Source organism: Haliotis asinina, chromosome 12 (genome assembly GCF_037392515.1).
Source record: "Haliotis asinina isolate JCU_RB_2024 chromosome 12, JCU_Hal_asi_v2, whole genome shotgun sequence".
NCBI lineage: Eukaryota > Metazoa > Mollusca > Gastropoda > Lepetellida > Haliotidae > Haliotis > Haliotis asinina.
This window is the reverse complement of record NC_090291.1, coordinates 42,299,664-42,319,923: the sequence shown is the minus strand read 5'-3', so window position 1 is coordinate 42,319,923 and position 20,260 is coordinate 42,299,664. Positions and strand designations below refer to the sequence as shown.

Below are 20,260 nucleotides of genomic sequence, written 5' to 3'. Positions count from 1 at the left end.
TGCTGTGTAGAACTGTTCAGACCATGCTGCTCTGCAGAACCGTTCATTCCATATAGATGTGTAGAGCTGCCCTGCTACCAACAGTGAACTTATGCAATCAGCAACAACACTTCATACGTAAAGCATCTCGACTCTCGAAATTGACTGCCATGTATGACCTTACCATAAATATCTCGCCTTTAGGCATACATGACGGATGCAGGGTGTTCCTGTCAAGATTTCCTGAAATATTTAAAATATTTTGTCCCTTACTTTCTTCTGGCGAAAGGAAACCACCTCAAACACCGTTGTCGCGGCCTGAAGACGAAACCCTATGAAGCTATGGATGACGTTCCATGTTGTAGGTGTTCCCTGGGTTTGTTTCTTCAGAATGTCCATGTTTTTCTTGACAATTAGAGAGGCATTTGCAATGGGTAAAACTAATTGCGTTATCTTGCTGGGTAAATGTTTGTGGTACAGGCCGAAGGTAACTGTGACAATGATACCTAACATCAAAACACCAGCCGCAAACATATCAGTGTCAACTATCTGTTGAAACAAATGGAAGAAGCGGAATGAATGTGGTGATGATTGCATAACTTGAGACACCTGGTGTTCGCTGAATCACTAGCCTGGCGTCTTAGACATCTCGCCCACCACGTGTTTGCTTCATTGGTACCAGTTGGTACTTTGGTTCCGATGCCGTTCGGAGACACACGCGATATAGTATCCCAGTAGTTAAAGTGGTCGCTTAGAGCAGCGATGATCCGCGTTCACTTCCATGAAATGGGTGCAGTGCCTGTCTTGTATTACCCCGCCAAGGTGTTTCCGCAGTAACTTCACAGTAGCTGGTACAAACTACATGCATCTAATCTGAACGGGCCTACGGTAGCACTGTCATTTTATATAAGTACACCATGAGCATCTATCTACTCCGTCGGGATAAAAAACATGCATCAGCAAGGTTAGATATCTTGATCACAGATCCCTATAGTCACCTCTTACAAACATGGGCTGCTGAATTCAAATTTTAACCCGGATCTTCACGGCTGATATAGTGTTAAACATCATGAGGACACAGCAATTTGAATTATTCTGCAGAAATTAAAAATCAATGTGATTTTAGAATACTGAAGTTGAACAAACAGCAGATGTTTAAGTCTGAACATAGCGACTCACCGCTTTCATTATTCGAATGAAATCTGTACCAAATTAGCCGACTGTATGGTTTAGACTATCGTGGGCAAATGTTTATGATGACACCAGATATTCTTGTAAACGTGATCACATCTTTCCCCACCTGTGGTAGCCTTGAAACAAAGGTAGGTTGGGTATATTAGCTGATATTTGTTTTATTCCATTTTAAGTTGCACGTAAAGGCAGAAGAGGGACAACCTGTATACACACATGAGGAGTGCATATATAAATAAGCGAAAGTGAAACTGTAATGGACGTATCATTCTGAGTACGTCAAATTGCATATGTAAAATAACCAGATTTATCGTGCTCATCGCAATAAATCTTCCGATTTATCATATGTCCTTAAACAACATAGAGAATCCTGCAAAATATATATCTTGCAGTGTAAAGCCTCAAGAGCATTGGTGAATCTTATCGCAAGTCTTAAAATGCTATTTACTACGTGGTTGTTTGAGGATAGTCCAAGCATAATAACAGATTTAGATAGCGTCAAATTGATTTGGTGGTATATTGGCTGCCATTCAGGCATTCTGCAGTATATAACCAGTTCAAAACCTTTAAATTGAATTGTCCGAGTTGACCCGTTCGCCGGATCCTAGATTGAGTTGACGGAGGTGAGGGTTTGTATCCTGGACGCGCCAATCTCTCTGCACTCTGGATCCTTTGCAAGAGTAGTCCAATTAGGATGAAATGATGTATTCTGACAGAGTCTAGTATCATTACTAGTTGAGTCGCTGTCAAACACGTCATGGGGCTTCCTATGAAAATAGAACATTACGTCCATACTGTGCAGGTGTCTGCTTCTGGTATCATTCGACCCCCTTTCATTGATGGAACTGTCACAGCAGCCAACCGTTATTTGAATAAACAAAGGCTAATTACCCTTCAGTCATGACTTGAATTGGTCTGCAATCACTTAATAGCCCAGGATGATGTATTTACCGCGTGCTGCTGCCACTTGTTTGGCCCGTTTGCGTAAGTAACTAGACTGAAGTAGAAAAGAAAGTTCACACGTGGTGCTTTGGGAATTATCTTTTGAAAAACAGTTTTAACAAGTCACGAACATCGTCCACACGATGCTACAACACCATATTGTGAGTGGGTGAGCATGGTTTAACGCCGCCTGTTAGCAATATTCTAGCAATATTCTAGCAATATCACGACGGGGAACACCCGCAATGGGCTTCACAGATTGAGCCCATGTGGGGTCTGAACCACTAGGCTACCCCACCGCTCCTTAGTATCCTAAGTGGGAACCATGATATTGCTGAACCGCACTGTCTGACAAGCAACAACTGTACAGAACACAGATCTCCAATCTTTTTGTACGTAAGTTTATGTTAATAGTCTACAGTTATTTATGGTCATGACGTAGTCAGATGGTTTGGCCCAAAATCGTAGAATACGCTCTTAGTCTAAGTAGGTTTGAACAGATGTTCTGGTGACCAGCCCATCTTGTTACCATTACGTGGCAATTTTGGAGATAGTTATTCTTTTCTACGTGTATACATACACCAATCCAGGAACCTGTCGACTTCACGTCCTAACGACGTCACTTCGCACCAACAACCAAACACCAATTAATTAGAATATAGATAAATAAATTCATATAGGATATCATATGCAGAGATATTAGAGAGATCACAGATCAGAGATTTAGTCATATGCTCTGGAGAAAAGGATGGTTTTCAGGGTGGACCGGAAGTGGCTGAGTTCTTTGTTTTGCCTGACACCCTGGGGCAGCCCATTCCAAAGATTAGTTCCTGCTCTACAGAAACCTTGAATGAACATGTAAATTCATTTCAACGTCCAAAATACGTGTCCGGTAAATTAGAAGCGTATGTCGGTGTAATAATGTCAAATTTGAACATATTTTCAAATATCTTGCAAATGTTCATACAATGTTTGCAAACGTAGCTGTCGGAGGTCAACCAACTTTCAGCACCGGAACTATGCCGTGTGCCTATAGAGCGTAAGAGTTGCCCCTGAATCAGTTAACCAGATTTCAGCACCGGATCAATGGCATGTGCCTATGGAGCGTAAGAGTTGCCCCTTAATCAGATAACCAGATTTCAGCACCGGATCAATGACATGTGCCTATAGAGCGTAAGAGTTGCCCCTGAATCAGATAACCAGATTTCAGCACCGGATCAATGGCATGTGTCTATAGAGCGTAAGAGTTGCCCCTGCTTCAGGTAACCAGATTTCAGCACCGTATCAATGGCATGTGTCTATAGAGTGTAAGAGTTGCCCCTGCCTCAGATAACCAGATTGCAGCACCGAAACTATATATGCCGTGTGCCTATAGAGTGTAAGAGTTGCCCCTGAATCAGATAACCAGATTGCAGCACCGGATCAATGACATGTGCCTATAGAGCGTAAGAGTTGCCCCTGAATCAGATAACCAGATTTCAGCACCGGATCAGTGGCATGTGTCTATAGAGTGTAAGAGTTGCCCCTGCCTCAGATAACCAGATTGCAGCACCGGATCAATGCCGTGTGCCTACCGAGTGTAAGAGTTGACCCTGCCTCAAGCACAGTTGAAAGTGTGTTTAATGTATTATTATTTATAGAAGTTCCAGTGATATGTTCCTATGTAGGACACTGCTTTGTTGTTGTTTAGCACTTCCGGTGACAAACGTTTCACGACAATGGCACTGTTACATACTCATACCTTTGTTGTCATACCTTTGTTGTCAGTTGAGAGTAATGAACCCATTTCCTTGCAGGAATAACAAATTTCCAATCCAGTATGTCCCTAATTAGCCAACTGTTACGATTGTCAACGGCTGTGATCATGGTTGTACATCTCATCCGGTCTAGTAAAGAAGTATTTGCGGTCGCGCAATGTGAAATCAAAACTGGTTCTTGAATTATGCCTATCACTGGAAGTCTGGTACCAGACGTAGACTGACGAGACGTTTGGGCTGTATACATCCATTGTTTAGACGGACACCCATCGTGCTACTTTTGTTCTCTTGGGGAAGAAACTCAACAAATCCGGTACCATGGACAGACAGAATCTGGTCATATGGGCCCATTGATCTCTGACAAGTGGATATTACAAAAACGAGGACTGTCGACAAAAATGCATGTTCCCACAAAGAGCATGTCAAAATATGCTTCAAACTGTTCACAATATAATTGTCTCCAACATATCTTGAAACATCGAAACCGTCAGGAGAGTCCTGAGGACAGCCTACATTCAGGAAGCCACACTACGTCAGCAACACTAGAAATGGACCACAGAATCCTCGACAAGACGATGAACTGCCGACGAAAGACTCAGGATTATGTTACCAGTTCAGTTGGCAGTAAAGCACGAATCAGCTGGACGAGCTCTAAAAACGCACTGGCTTAATTACATAGCTCTGTTTGAAGCTAATTCACAAACATTCTTGTAACTATGTGTGGCCATGGACAAGACATCTACTGATAATACATTCCTTTTTGAAGTTGGTTCAGAAAGGTTCTTGTAAATTATTGCGACTGTATACGAAACAGCGTATCTACTGATAATATAATTCTGTTTGAAGCTAAATCCGATATTGAACAGCAATAAGACATGTTACGGAATTCGTTTCTGGGGTTCGCCAAGACTAGGTATTCTTTTACTCTGGTATCATATATTGAATTCAAAAGGGTCAATGTTCTGCTATTGGACTGAAGTCCGGGAGATTCATCATCCATATATATACTGCAAATGTTGTTGGGTACTTATAAGCATCGTAAGTCCTAATTAGAAATTATCTATCTGGATTTTTTTCTGATCGTCGATAACTCTATTGCCGCATGGCAACGTAAAGCAAAAACTATATTATTCCATTGCTAGGCACAATTTGTGATTGACGGGTGAATCGTGCAGCACATGCTTACCCTTTTAGCAAACACCAGTTGTCACCAAGGATTTTCAGAAATATTTTTGTTTGTTTGTTATTGTGTTTTGTTTGTTTTTTTCTTTACACAGAATTTGCTTCTGGGGATAGTCAAGACTGCACTGACGTACTATATTGAAATCACCACTATCGCGACTGTCCCATCAACAGGAAACGTTATCGCCTTCCTCATCAGGAATGCGGAAGTGTCATCGTTGTAGACCTTCTTCCTAAAGAACGTATACAATCAGGGGGTATATAATACTGGACCTTTGAAGCAAGTGTGGGATAAAATTAAGATTACCAGAGGTTACAAAACGTAAAAAAGCAAATCTGACAGTAAGCGACTTTGAGCCCCTCCACCATCCTCATTAATGCCCTGATCTGGCTCAATCAGACTTTCATCTTTTTCTCAAATATGAAGAAAGTCCTGTCTGTAATGTAGAATCGAAAGATGACGTCAAAGCACCTGCTGAGAACTGTCAAGAGGACTACTTCAACGAAACTGGACTACTGTTTCAGGCGGCTAAGGTGGAAACATTGATCAGTGTGAAAGGACATTATGTTGCAAAATAACTCACTTGGATGTGCTGGCGTGCTCAAGACGTATCAGCCAGTTATCTCAGTACCTTCGTCCCGAAAATGGACCAATGAATATCTGAGTCCTTTCATGTCTCAATAGTCTTGTCTATAGGGCACATATGAAGGCAGGAAATTTAGTTTTGTTCCAAGATGCTTCTATTAAGATGTTTATGCTCATATATATCTGGTTCTACAGACATACAGTGTAGATGTGATTTATATCCTGTCTCCATACAAAATCCAAGCAACGCCCACTACCAGACAATCCGCTCCCTGTAATCAAAAGGTCGGTCCTAGAAATGGACATAGAAAAGTCACTGTGGATCACTGAAAACCATAAAACCATTCTCATTACTCACGGAGTATCTAAAATGTCAGTCAAGCAACTGCATCATGATGCGTAGACTGGTAAAGTTGGTGGACAATGTTTTACACAATAAGCCAACCAGACCATGTTTACACAAATACATCCAGACGATGGTAACACAATACCATATCCAGACCCTGTTAGCATAATTAAACAACAGGTGCTCCTAACACAGTAACACAACATGCCGATACTAATACAATGGCAAACACGCCGATAATTAAGAAATAAAATCCGTTCTACCACCATGTTTAGTGTAATAAAGCACACTTTCGCCCAGAACAGTAATAGCTAAAGCCCGAACTGAATATCTTTTATCAGATGCTAAATTTAATACTTTCTAAGGATAATTTCGATTAATCCGAGGTAGAAAACAAACGGCGGTATCAATGACCTAAATTAAGAATCCTCGCACAGGGCTAATTGACGTGTCTACCGCGCTACGGTAAGACCAACGGTACCAGAAACACAAAAGATAAACAGTTTGGTGACGGTTTACGTTCGGATTAACTAGCTTCTCTAAATAATTTTAATTACATATGTTATTAACGTGAACGATGTGGGGCAATATGAACGTCGCATTTCTACTACCAACGTGAGTGTAGATTAGCACATCCTGATGAAACTGACTAGTCATGCGATGTTCCACGATTGCACTGTGGGAACGTAAACATTGTGAACGTTACCGTGTCGCTGTAAAATTGTGAGTTGAATTATGAGACATTTTATCCGTCGGAAAACATAAACGAAATCTTCCCACCAGTGATGTTGGCTGTGTGATGCAACTGTAATCCAAGAAACGGGATTCAACGGAGTAGTATGCAGTAGGATTCTGTAAGAGACGATCACAACTCACATGTATCGTCACGTCGGATACATTGTGACGTAATGCAAATGTGTTCTATTACCAACACATTGTGATGTAATGCAAAGACTGTACATTATCGCCTGATAAGGTAGAGTCGGCGCTTTTGATCTTCCACCGGCGCATCTTAGAATAACGCAAGAACACATCCATACTGGTAACAGAGTAAAACGACAAGGTGTTACTAACATATTCAGACAGTGCTAACACTAGGTATTACTAACACAATATCGCGCCCATATACAAGCACAATAACATATTCAGACGATACTAACACGATGGCATATCCAAACTACGCCAGCAGAGATAAAAAGGACAGGTGTTACAGGCACAATAGCATATTCAGACGAAATTAACACAAAGACGTAATAACACATTCAGAAGGTGCTGAGACAATGTGACAACCATCTTGCCGAAACGATAACATATCACTTCTATGCTAACACAATGATATATAGCAAGATAACTCTCTAAGACGATGCTTACGATCAAGCGATGATAACACTGATCTATATCCAGAAGATGCTAACACAATGGTGTATCCATATCATTTCAACAGAATGCAGTGAGTGAGTGGGCAACTCCAGTTTTACCAACAGAATGCAGTGATTGAGTGGGCAGCTGCAGTTTCAACAGTATTCCGGTAAATTCATGTGGAAACTGGAAATGGTGGTTATGTCTGATATTTGACTCTTTGGTGAAACCCATGAGGAAGTATGCTGATACTGTAAAAGGTTCCTGGTGCACCCAAAGGACGCAACTCTGCACACCAAACTACATCGTTTTGCATGGGTAGACCATGCTGTCCACCGCCTTGTTCAAAGTGGTGTCTCGAATACATTACTTACTTGATGTTTAGTCTGCTTGTTTTGTACCAACCCTGGGAAGCTATTAACAATGTGGATAGTCTCATGAAATAAATTTAAGAATCTATATTTTCTATGTACAATTTGATACAAAATCACATATTAAAGTGACGAGCGGGAAGTAGTTGTGCATTGTTGTTGGGTATTTCTTTTTTGTTGTTGTTTGTTCATAGGGACGAGGGGCAGTGGGGTAACCTATGGGTTGTTGAAGCGTTCGCTCTTCACGACTAAGGCCCGAGTTCGATTCCATACATAGGAAGCCAATTTCTGGTGTCCCCCGACCATAAATTGCTGGAATATCGATAAAAGCGGCGTAAAACGTAACTCACTCACTCACACTTAGGGACGATAAGATGACGTGATGAAAGGTACATAATGTTATAGGATCTATGACTTTGTTAGGTTAGATCCGCCCCTCGGTGATGTTTTTAATTTCCTCCGACACGAAGCAAGAAGCAAGGGTTTTCACTGACCTAGTTCACGGTGAAGAACGATGCATCAACAACCCTCGGCAGAAGGTGAAGCCACAAATTCTGCCCGACGGCTCCAAACCGGGTCAATTTATGTACTTTACTTCATGTAACCGACTTTGGAAGGAAATATCATGCTCAGAAAAAAGATAATCACGAGCCTGCACAACTCGATATTTCACGACAATATATGCTTACCTACGGCTTTCCAACATTACGTTCGAGAAGCAGTATAACTATCTAGGACAACATATGACTCTGAATATATGGCTCTTGGTATGGATAACAACTTCTTTATATAGCATTAAAAATGTAGGGGCACTGGATTTGCAAGACTGATAAAAAGCAAATGATGAAGTCAATGAGGAAATACATGATGAAGAGAAACTAAGGAAAATGTGACAATTTATTTCATGTTTCATCTGTACAGATATATATTTGAATTGGCATTGGTTAGTGATACGCTCGCAAGATGGAATATCCCCATTTTTATGGTATTATTTATCACGACGGTTAAGAGATAAATTTTGTTCCTTCATCATGCATATGATTAGGGAAGAAGAAAATAGGCTCTACAACGACGTGATAAAGAATAAAATGAAGTTGTTATCTATGAAACTATGTCGAACTGCCTTTCAAGAACAACATATGGTTCCATCTAGAACAAAACCAAGGTTCATTAAGCATTTCAAAGTTTGTGTATGTCGTAAACTGTTAATGTCGGCTTTTAGTGGGGTCGAATCGTAGATTCATCTGGATAACATATGTAATTCGTATATCCAGACGAACTAAGTTCGTTCTTAAGCCAGATACACCACGCTATACCGACGGAAAAAAGTTACTGTACATAGTATAATGTTGTGTGGCATAAAATAGCTTTATCTATAAAAATAACACTAAATAAACATGTATCAAAAGCTTAAAATTCGATGTCACACAGCGCGCTTATTTGTCAGGACGTTTTCAATACAATGGGAACGCAAGTGATTTGCCTCGGAGCGGCTGTCCACAAGTCACATCACATCAGAAAGACAACATTCGGCTGACTTATCTAAAGAATCGATTCCAATCTGACAGCTCGGACCATTCCTGGCTCACCTCCAGTTCCAGGTCTGTGTCGGAACCGACTGAGAGAGCAAGACATTCGACCCGTCGGCCTGCAGTACGTCCAATTTGGGGCCAACGTCACCGACAGGACCGTCTTGCCTGGTGCATACTAGTATAACATGTACGGTGCAGGAGGCAAGATTCGGGTGGTGTTTTGTTCGCTGACGAGTCGAAATTTCATCAGTACAACTCAGATTACTGGGCAAGAGTGCACAGACTGTAAGGAGAACGGCGCATTGTTCAACGTCGACATTTTAGTGGCAACGGTATCGTATGGGGAGGCAACACATCTCACGGTCGGACACAAATTCTTATTGTCAATCTGACATATCTGCGATGCAGGAATGAGATCATTGGGCCTCATTTGCAGTCGTTCATTCTAGAGTGAAGTTTATGTTGAGACATGGAACAGCTCTCTTCTTTCTTCAATCGCTTAGTGTCGTCTATGCGTCGCTGTAGAATAACAACTAGTCTCTAAAATGAACATATTTTACTGAACAAAATTCATAGTGAAAGAATAATAATATAATGAAATGGAGCCCTGAGACTTTCTTCATTTTCAGAAATTTAGACATTTTCTAGACCTGCGTGGGCTTACTTGGATGTATTTGTTTCAGGGTGTGTATGAGAGACTATGCCAACGGTGGACACACGCGATTTTGAATTTGCGAACTGACATTTGACACAAAACCCCTTCATAGGCGGGTCACAATCAGGGGCGTACTTACCATTATAAAAAAAGGCCGGGCTTACAAATGATTGTTGCTAACCTTTCGAGCTCACATGAAAAAAATTGACGACGCCTACTTGTAGTGTCAAATCAAACAAATTTCGATGCTGCCCTGTCAACACTAAAACAGCGATAAAGGAAAGTACCGCAAATCATACTATGATATTTTTGCATGAAAAAGTGGCAATAACTGAACTATTCTAACAGCGTTTAAAACAACTCACTTTCATACAGATATTCCAGGAGGAACGTACTAAATACGAGTAAAATGGCGTTTATCTAATGGGAATTTCTAAACAAAAATCTTTGATTTCAATGTCTGTAACACGAGTAACACTACGTCTCGATATATATTCTTAGGCCTTCATCACCATAAATGTCTTCCTTTATGTGTAGCACGTCTAAATGCCATTCCAAAATTACATAGCCCATCATTATTAGTGAAAGAGACCCGTGAAGGTCCCGGGGTACAATAAGGCCGTCGGCAACTCAGGCTTGCCATAAAAGGCGACTAAGCTTGTCGTAAGAGGCGACTAACGGGATCGGGTGGTCAGACTCGCTGACATGGTTGACACATGTCATTGGTTCCCAATAGCATAGATCGATGTTCATGCTGTTGGTCACTGGATTGTCTGGTCCAGACTCGATTATTTACAGACCGCCGCCATATAGCTTGAATATTGCTGAGTGTGGCGTAAAATTAAACTCACTCACTCACTCACTATTAGTAAAAGAAGCATAAAAGCTATCTTTGTTAATCTTCGGTTAACAGTAGATATAGGTGGATGTACTATGTGAAAAAAACACCATAATTACTGAAATTATACACAAACATCGGAACATCGGACTATTACATATCTCCTCGCTTATTCCAGTTTGGAAGTCATTCCGGCATGAAGTCGTTTCATGTATTGCATAAATGATTATGCAACCTCACGATTTCTGCCGAAGCGTGAACCGCTCTAATAAAATGATGAAAAGGTGATTTGTTTGATCCAATAAACTGGGCACCTGTCTACAGCAAAAGGAGGAAAAAGTGCACATGGCGATGGTCCACTGGAACTTACGCAGGCAATACATATATATGTGCTTTAACAGGTACTATAACCAACGCCGTGTGGCTTTTCGATTCTCACAAAAAAATAACAGGTCACGGACCATCGAAAAACCAGTAGGATTGCGGTGCAAGGGAGATAACTGTGCTGGCAATTAGGAGCCTGACTCTGAGGGTGTGGGTTCAAATCCCAGTGGGTGCACCTTGGGGACAAATGAATTTCGGAGATTGTAAGCTTAAATACGTTAATGCAACACTTATCAATTACAGACACAAGGCGTTAAACCAAAGCGGAGCCACAACAATGATGTTCTGGACATAACGTTTTTCAAGAATCAAAAGGTTGATAACTATGACTAAACTCAGATATCCTTTTCAGCTAATGCAGCAAGCAAATATAAACATAATGAATTAATTATTTACGACACTATTAACAATGGTTTACGCAACACTTAGCTATATGGTCGTGGTGTGTAAGTATTCGAGTCTTGACCAGACATCCAATGATTAACAGCATGAGCATCGATCTACCCAAATGTGTTTACGATGGCATGTGTCAGTCAAGTCAGCGAGACTGACCAGTCGATCCCGTTGGTCACCGCATACGACAAGCATGGGTTACTGAAGATCAAATGTAACCCGGATCTTCACGGGTAGCCGGATCAGAGGTCAAAGTAACCAAGGATTATATAAACTTAACAAAGGCCTGAAAGAATAACTCATATTTTTTAAAGCATAATTATGTTATTTTCGTCGTTTTAATTTGAAACTTCTCAAAACTACTATTCACGTAAATACCCATTTTCCAAAGATGTGTTTTGGTTTTTCTGCATCAGATACTATAAGTATGATATATACATGCTAACTGGGATCTAAAGTGTAAAATACTTTCATCTACTGAGATCACTTCAGTCAGGCCCCCGAAGTTTGTTTGGACCGATATCTCTTGCAGCAAGGGCTGAATAAACAACTAATGGTTACGCCAACTTCTAGTCACCACCCAAGAAAGTCAGGATCGGACTTCATGTTTTATGAACGGCGGATCTGTCATTACTCAGAGTACTGACACAGTGTGTTGTTCAACGGAAATTGCCGATGGAATCCGAATGTCAGGTGAAATGCGCCGTGAAAAGATATGGGAAGCCTCAGAAGATCTGCAGTATTACATGCCGCTGACTGTGGCTGACATGTCCATTCTCAATTGTTGTTGTTGTTGTTGTTGTTGTTGTTGTTTGAGAAGCAGTAGTAGTGGTAACAGCAGTAGATAATTATTTTAGCGTTGCTCTGAACAGTATTGCGGTTATATCACGGCGTTGTGGGCCTGGATTTAGAGGAACGCCTGATAGGCACAAGACTCAAACGTCTACCACGTAAAACCTAAGAACAAAGGATCATCTCAACAACGGTTTAGTTGCTGTCCGAAATACATTCGAATGACGTACTGACAGTCAGCAACCCTAACAACTCCTGGTCCCCGGCCTACCAACTCCTCGTCTACACCCTAACACCCCCTCGTCCACACCCTAACAACTCCTCGTCCACACCCTAACAACTCCTCGTCCACACCCTAACACCCCCTCGTCCACACCCTAACACCTCCTCGTCCACACCCTAACAACTCCTCGTCCACACCCTAACACCCCCTCGTCCACACCCTAACACCCCCTCGCCCTCACCCTAACAACTCCTCGTCCACACCCTAACACCCCCTCGTCAACTCCTCGTCCACACCCTAACACCCCCTCGTCCACACCCTAACACCCCCTCGTCCACACCCTAACACCCCCTCGTCCACACCCTAACACCCCCTCGCCCTCACCCTAACAACGCCTCGTCCACACCCTACCAACTCCTCGTCTACACCCTAACACCCCCTCGTCCACACCCTAACAGCTCCTCGTCCACACCCTAACAACTCCTCGTCCACACCCTAACACCCCCTCGTCTACACCCTAACACCCCCTCGTCCACACCCTAACAACTCCTCGTCCACACCCTAACACCCCCTCGTCCACACCCTAACACCCCCTCGCCCTCGCCCTCACCCTAACAACGCCTCGTCCACACCCTAACACCCCCTCGTCCACACCCTAACAACCCCTCGCCCTCACCCTAACAACTCCTCGTCCTCACCCAGCAGTTTCTAACAACTCTTACTCTACACCCTCACAAGGACGTAGGGTAGCCTAGTGGTTCGCGCATCAGACCGAACCATTCCTCAAATGGTTATAATGTGTTAAACCCATTTCTGCTGTCCCCCTCCGTGATGCTGGAATAGCTGAAAACTAAACTCACTCACTCCACACCTTCACAGCACCTATCCGCACTCTAACACCAAGGCTATACCCTCAACCTCAAGTGCCAAACCATGCAAATCACGCCTGTCATGGTGCTAGAAACAGCTATGTGAAACAGGGATCAGAAGATTTCAGCAAATTCCCGTGACATTGCGTTCCCAGTCTTAATACCTCGACTCCCATGCGCTTTCCTGAACAATGCACCACGTGCGTTCAATCAGCATGTCTTGCTGGCCGCGGTCGTGGGTGAGTTCGTCATTGATTACACTTTGTTAACTTTTTACTTCAAGAAGTGATTTTTGTCCATAAAGTGAGTGGGGATTAGTATGTTCGATGTTATAACGCAGAAAGCACATTGATTGTAATTGAATTCACCTCGGTAAACCCAACACCAGAGAGCAGCCATTCATGTCTATCCGCAATCCAGTCCCCACCCACACAGTAAATCGAATGGGTGCTTCCTAAAGCATTTCCGAAAGCAAGGTAATCAAATACCCTCAAACCGGAATGTTTGATTTATACACAGGCTATTTTTTATCACATGGCCCGACAGTTATAGTTTGAACCTGAAGACATTAAACTCTTGTTCCTGAAACATTACGTAGGAATCTGGGGAACGGTGGGGTAGCCTAGTAGTTAAAGCGTTTACTCGTCCCTCGTCAAGAACCGGGTTCGATTCCCCATGTAGGTACAATTTGTAATGCCTGTTTCTGTAATATTTTTAAATGGATATAATGTGGATTTCATATTAATTGGAAATGGGTTATCATGGAAATATTGATTATAGTTAATACTGACCAAATATGGTACAAAAATACAACAATGTCACGAACTCGTCAGGAGCATAGCTTCTGACTATCGTAATTGTTATTTTCAAGGCATGCACGCGAGCCCCGTCGGCATTTCCTCTGATTTCCATTTAGTTGTTACAATATTCCTAAACAACTAAGACCTGCATTATGTCGAGCTTACCCCTGAGATTGCTCTGTCAAGCCAACAATTCACTCACGCCCTCGCCCACCACCCACCCACCCACCCACCCACTTACTCACTCACTTACCCACTCACTTACCCTCCACCCACCCACTCACCCTGTCACTCACTGTATTCAGATTACGATATTAAATTTAAAAGTTCGACTCACGAACCCTCGAGCGGCCAAACATTGTTTCAAGCGAAGCCCATGGAGTTATGTTCCTTGGCGCCCTATTTCCGAATATCCAAAGCACAACTTCAGATCGCAACCACTTCGGCAAACACCGACAACGCCACCTGCGATAGTTTTATACGTACATTCCATATATGACAGGTGTTCTTTGTTTGGAAGTTTCAATTATCGATTTCAGGCAAGTCGTATAGGGACAACAAGTCTTTCATTGCATCAATAGGAAGCTAAATAGCGCATACGCCCCAATATGATATTGTCGAAAGTGTTTGACACTGTGCCTTTAACTCTCCTATATTGTTTTCAGAGAAGTACCCGTGACGCCGTCGGGCACGCGCTGACATCATGCAGTATCTACTCCTGATAGGCGCTATCCTCATACTCGTCATCATTCTCTTCATCGTCATTTTTCTCATCATCCGGGAACTTCTTCACAGAAGCCAGCAACAGCGTGCCCAGCGCCATGTTGGATTTCGCATGATCAGGAACCAGGCAGAATTCGACGAATTCCGACGCGGGATCTACGTTCCGAGACCTCCTGTTGTCCGCTCGGCTCCGGATTCAGGGATCGACGAGACGTATACGTCACCTAGTAGCGGCGAAGTGTACCAATGGTCGGCTTCTTCCCGTGGCTCGGACTCCGTCCAATCGCCATACGGAGAAGCAGCCTTGGACATGTCACGTCGTCTTAAAACTGTCTCATTCGCAGACAGCATCACCTTCTCCCGTATTGATTACGATCAGACGTGTAACAGCCTGCCAGGCTTAGAGGACAGTCGAAGGTTACGGGATTCCGCCGAACCTAAACTGACGTCATACACTAGCTCAACGCACAGCTTCCGGGAGCGTGTCCCGAAAGCAAAACCAGTCAAACCTGTGCGTCGAACCCTTCCAGACAAGAACCCAGTCATGGAAGAGAGTCACATGCTCGATGGGCCCGAAGAGACAGTTCCCAAGTCAGATGGTCCGGTGACATCGTTATAAGAAAGAGAGTGGAATAAAAGATTATATTGATCTCTTTAGGACTCTTAGTAACTTTTTATATATAAAGTTTAACTGTTTTATATATAAATGTGTATTACCCACAAGGGTACAGTATGTGAAGACCATTTCTGGTCGTCCTCAATAATATCCTGGGTATGCGTTCTGATACATCCCCACTACACCCTGGATGCTTCTACGATTTGGGTTATCAGTGGTAATAATAAGCCTCTTAGCGTGCCCCGCCGTGGTGCGGAATTCGGCGCATTACAAACTACTCCTAAAATACACTTGTTCAAAGGAACCAGACCCATGAAGGTCCCGGGGTAGAATAGGCCTTCAGCAACCCATACTTGCTATAAAAGGCGACTATGCTTGTCGTAAGAGGCGACAAACGGGATCGGGTGGTCAGGCTCGCTGACTTGGTTGACAGATGTCATTGGTTCCCATTTGCGCAGATCAATGCTCATGTTGTTAATCACTTGATTGTCTGGTCCAGACTCGATTATTTACAGACCGCCGCCACATAGCTGGAATATTGCTGAGTGTGACGTAAAACTAAACTCACTCACTTCTACGATTCTACGAGTTTATTACCTATCTTGATTTGCGTTTCATGCAGTCAGGTGTACACGCTGGGAAGTTGAGCGTCCCAATCACAACATAATACCATAATAATATATTGCTGCAGAGGTACTCTGAAAGAGGTACATGGAGTTCTTGCATATGTTTTAGAAGGTCTCAGACCTGTCAGTTTGTCTGCAGGTTTTCCCCGCAACTTTGAGTCGCACTGCGAACAATTTTTGGCGGCTGCAACCGCTATCTTTGTTGACGCTGGTAAGCTCGGTTGTAACGGCGACTTATCATTTCGTCACAACTCATCCCTGTCCGTAACCTCCAAGACGACTCGTCCCCTGCTCGATGCTTGCCATGTGTGAAAATACGGTAAACCAATCAGAACGCGCGTAGTGACTGCGGTGCCTTGATAAAAATAACCCCGAGTTCTTAAATCGTTTATGACATTATGCTGTTGTTTAAAATATCATGAAAAATATATGTTGTTGAAAGTACTAAAACATATCTCACAGAATTGTGCTGTCTAATGTGAAGTTTCGATAAAAATCACGCAACTGACGGTGAGATATTTAAATACACACAGTGCGTTTGTCGACATAACGCCTGTGACTGGTGTATTTCTGGCAATTTTGTGGGCTTGTTGTGGTGATTGCACGTGCGCTTCTAACAGTTTTAGGCAATGTAATTATATATCGCTGTCTGTTGCAAAATGATAATATTACATATGTGTGTAGCTAATTAACTTTAATCTTTAACATTGGACAAATATATTTTCATATATTTTCAGCAAATCCATTTAAATCTCCACCTGGGGTATGACAGAAAGGTTACACGAATGTTCAGTTTGAGTAATATATTAAAGTCATTCCTGCGTTTCTGCTTTGGGATTTTATGTAGCTGTGCTTGTTCAGAAGTATTATTGGAAATATAAGGTGGACATATGGAAATATTTACATTAGAATACGTCTTTAACAAATATGTTTTTCTCCTTCAGGTGTATAGAGGCGTTTAATTCTTAGAAAAAATAAATAGAAACAAAAACAGCAATACAGTATATGAGTGTGAGTACCAGGAATAGAGTTATCGTTCCTGTCTGAAGTAGTTCTGATGTTCCTACGCCAATGTGAAATCCTTCGAGAGAGGCACGAGTCGGTACTCGGCTTGTCCCGGAATAACACGAGTTGGTCACGAACTGGCGACTTATCTGATTCTCTACTGAAAGAATGCGGAGCCACCAAAGGGAGGTAATAAAGCCGTCGGACCGAGCCGTGGATGTGTCCAGGGTAGAGTGGCGATTTATCGGAACGTATACCCTGGAGACATCGAGGATGATCTCTGGTGTGCCCGACGTAATGGTGCTGGAGAATTGCTAGAAACGGCGTAAAACCATAACCACTCACTCACTGTACAACGGTACAAAGAAAGATTCAGCGAACAAATGACGACATTAAGAAATAATTATGACATAATTACCAAAATGTATTAAAATAATTATTTTTTTAAATGGCGGAATATTTAGTAAATTGTGTTAATCGGTGATAATCAGCTAGGTGACGGTTAGAAAATGGTTCATTGCATCTGGTTTCCGTATGCTGATTCTGGCGTAGTGCTGGTTTGCAGTTGATCACTGGATTGTCTGGTCCAGACTCGATGATTAGTGACCGCCGCCATATAACTGGTATATTGCCGAGCGGGGCATCAAACAACACCTAACCAACCATTCACTTTATTTACTCAACAGTGAATGTGAAACGACTCATTAACAAGGCAGTGAACACATGCGTGTCTATCCTTGGGATTTTCTTAATTAGAATTGGCAGTCATCACTCATGTTTGTTGTTGTACTTAGTGAGTTTAGTTTTACGCCGCTTTCAAACGTATTCCATGCATATGAAATTCCTTCATAAATACTATTTGTGCCCCAAGGTCCTGCAAGGATACTCTAGCATATTCTGTCTGTCAGACATCCGATATTTTTTCGTTGTATCTAAGAAAAAAACGCATATCTTATGTCATTCACATCTACGTCCGAGTCATGAATGCGTTGCGATGCGATGCGATGCGATGCGATGCGATGCGATGCGATGCGATGAAAATAGGTCCTGCATCGCACTGGAAAACGCATGGGAATTCCTTTGATGACATAATATATAATATATCTCTTGTCAATATTTTGGTCGCACAGCCAATGTTTTTCATAGGTATAGGTGCTCCACATATTTGGTGGGGTAGGTTTTTGGTTAGGACGCTCTCTCTCCCGGGTTCGAATCGCCACATGGACACAGGGTGTAAGCAAATTCGTCTGTTCCCCTGCTGTGATATTGCTGGAATGTTGCTGAAAGCGGCGTAAAACCAAACTCATTCACACATCTTGTATTGTTTTTACCATTTTACTTAATCATTTGGAGACTGATTAATTGATTTGCAAATTATCGATGCAAGATACATTACATCTCACAGTAAAGAGTCATGTTCGTGTTTCAACAACGTCTACAGATGAAGAGGCTCTAGCAGAGTCGAATTTCCCCCATGAAAGGTCAACACCCTTAGTAGTACAGAAAGACACTTGTCATATCGTTTTTCGTTATTATCTGCCTGTTAACATACTTTGTAATGAGATCAAGATATATGGTATGGATTGTGATCATATACTTGAAAAAATAAATTAAACAAACCCCGCGTGCCTGACAAAGCGCGAGTCTGGCCTTCCTGCGGCTGAACGTGCTATTATGTCAGAACCAATAGGTTTCAAGATCACTGCACTCAGTGATCTGTAAAAAGAGCGGGTATGGGAGAATTGTGTTTTTTGTTTGTTTTTTGTGGGGTTTTTTTGTTGTTGTTTTGTTGGGGTTTTTTGCGCGGGGGGGGGGGGGGGAGGGGGGCAAATAATCGTGTCTGGACCAGGCAATGCAGTGATCAACAGCATGAGTATCGATCTACGCCATACACAGCAATATATCAGCTATATCAGCGACGTTCTGCTAATAATCGAGTCTGGACCTGGCAATGCAGTGATCGACAGCATGAGCATCGACGTACGCCACAATTACCAATACTGAAGTGAAACATGACCAATCTACTGACCGCCGGCTGACGGATTATCACCAATTGCGGCGTTATGTATCATTCACTCATACCCGAGTAGCTAATATGTAAAATCAGTAACTGAGCACTTAATTGCCTGCACCATATTTTACCCACAAACAATAGACTTTTTTAAGATAGGCCTGTTGACCATGGTGTAGCTGCTGACTAGCCTCTGACCAGACAATCCAGTGATCAACAACATGAGCATCGATCTACGCAAATGGAGTACGATGACATGTGCAACAAGTCAGCGACCCTGACGAGCCGACTCTTTAAGAATTTTCAGACATTATTGGTCATCGTGAAAGCGAAGAACATTTAATTCTGAACGCTTCAATTAGATTGTTTTATCGTGCTATAATCTGGAGTCGTGTTGTTATCTGGTGTCGTGGCTAAATTGCGTTATAATCAGAATGTGGCCTCACAACCTCAGTGGTCAACTGAATGAAGCGGCGTAAAATCATACCGGCTCACTCACTTACTCGATCTTCCCAGGTCGCTGCAGTAGTATACTGAAAAACGCTAAAGAAACGCAACGTTTTCTCTATTTTCTGCCATTTTTTAATAGAAGACAAGGGGTTGATGTACGGAAATGAAATGAAAGCTTACTATTACGAGATTTCATATATCTGAAAACTACGTTTATTTCGTTGTTCAGTATATAAACCTGCTGGTTTGTGATATGTAGTAAGTTCAGCATCCGAAATAACCGCCGGCCCGGAGGCCCAGTGCTGGCTGTTATTGTGTCGGGCCGACAGTTTCAAATATTGGTGGTCTTCGGTAAATTAACCGTCTTTTTTTCAACTGGAATCTTTTCCCATATGTTTTCTTTATTTTTCTTTAATAACGTTCGGGAATCACCCATGATGCATCATGTTACAATAACTTACATCACTTCCTGGGATTTCACACGCTTCGGCGCAGCGATGACTCAGCATAACATGCTGGAACTCTGGGTAGGATGGTGGGTATTTCAGTGTTTTACGCGTAGGCATGTAAACACTAGTCTAACAAATAAAAACGTCTGTGTGCGCCATAGGCGTCGCTATCTTATCTTGT

General features: G+C 42.4%; 2 protein-coding genes across 2 annotated transcripts in view; both read left to right on the top strand.

Moving 5' to 3' along the window:
• The window catches only part of LOC137258516 (sorting nexin-16-like), a 252,850-nt gene that overhangs the window by 133,182 nt on the left and 99,408 nt on the right, over positions 1-20,260 (top strand). The gene's annotated exons all lie outside the window — the stretch shown is intronic.
• Positions 14,903-15,568, top strand: LOC137258987 (uncharacterized). Its single transcript, XM_067796688.1, has one exon. The coding sequence runs from the start codon at positions 14,903-14,905 to the stop codon at positions 15,539-15,541; it is 639 nt and encodes a 212-aa protein (XP_067652789.1). The 3' UTR covers positions 15,542-15,568.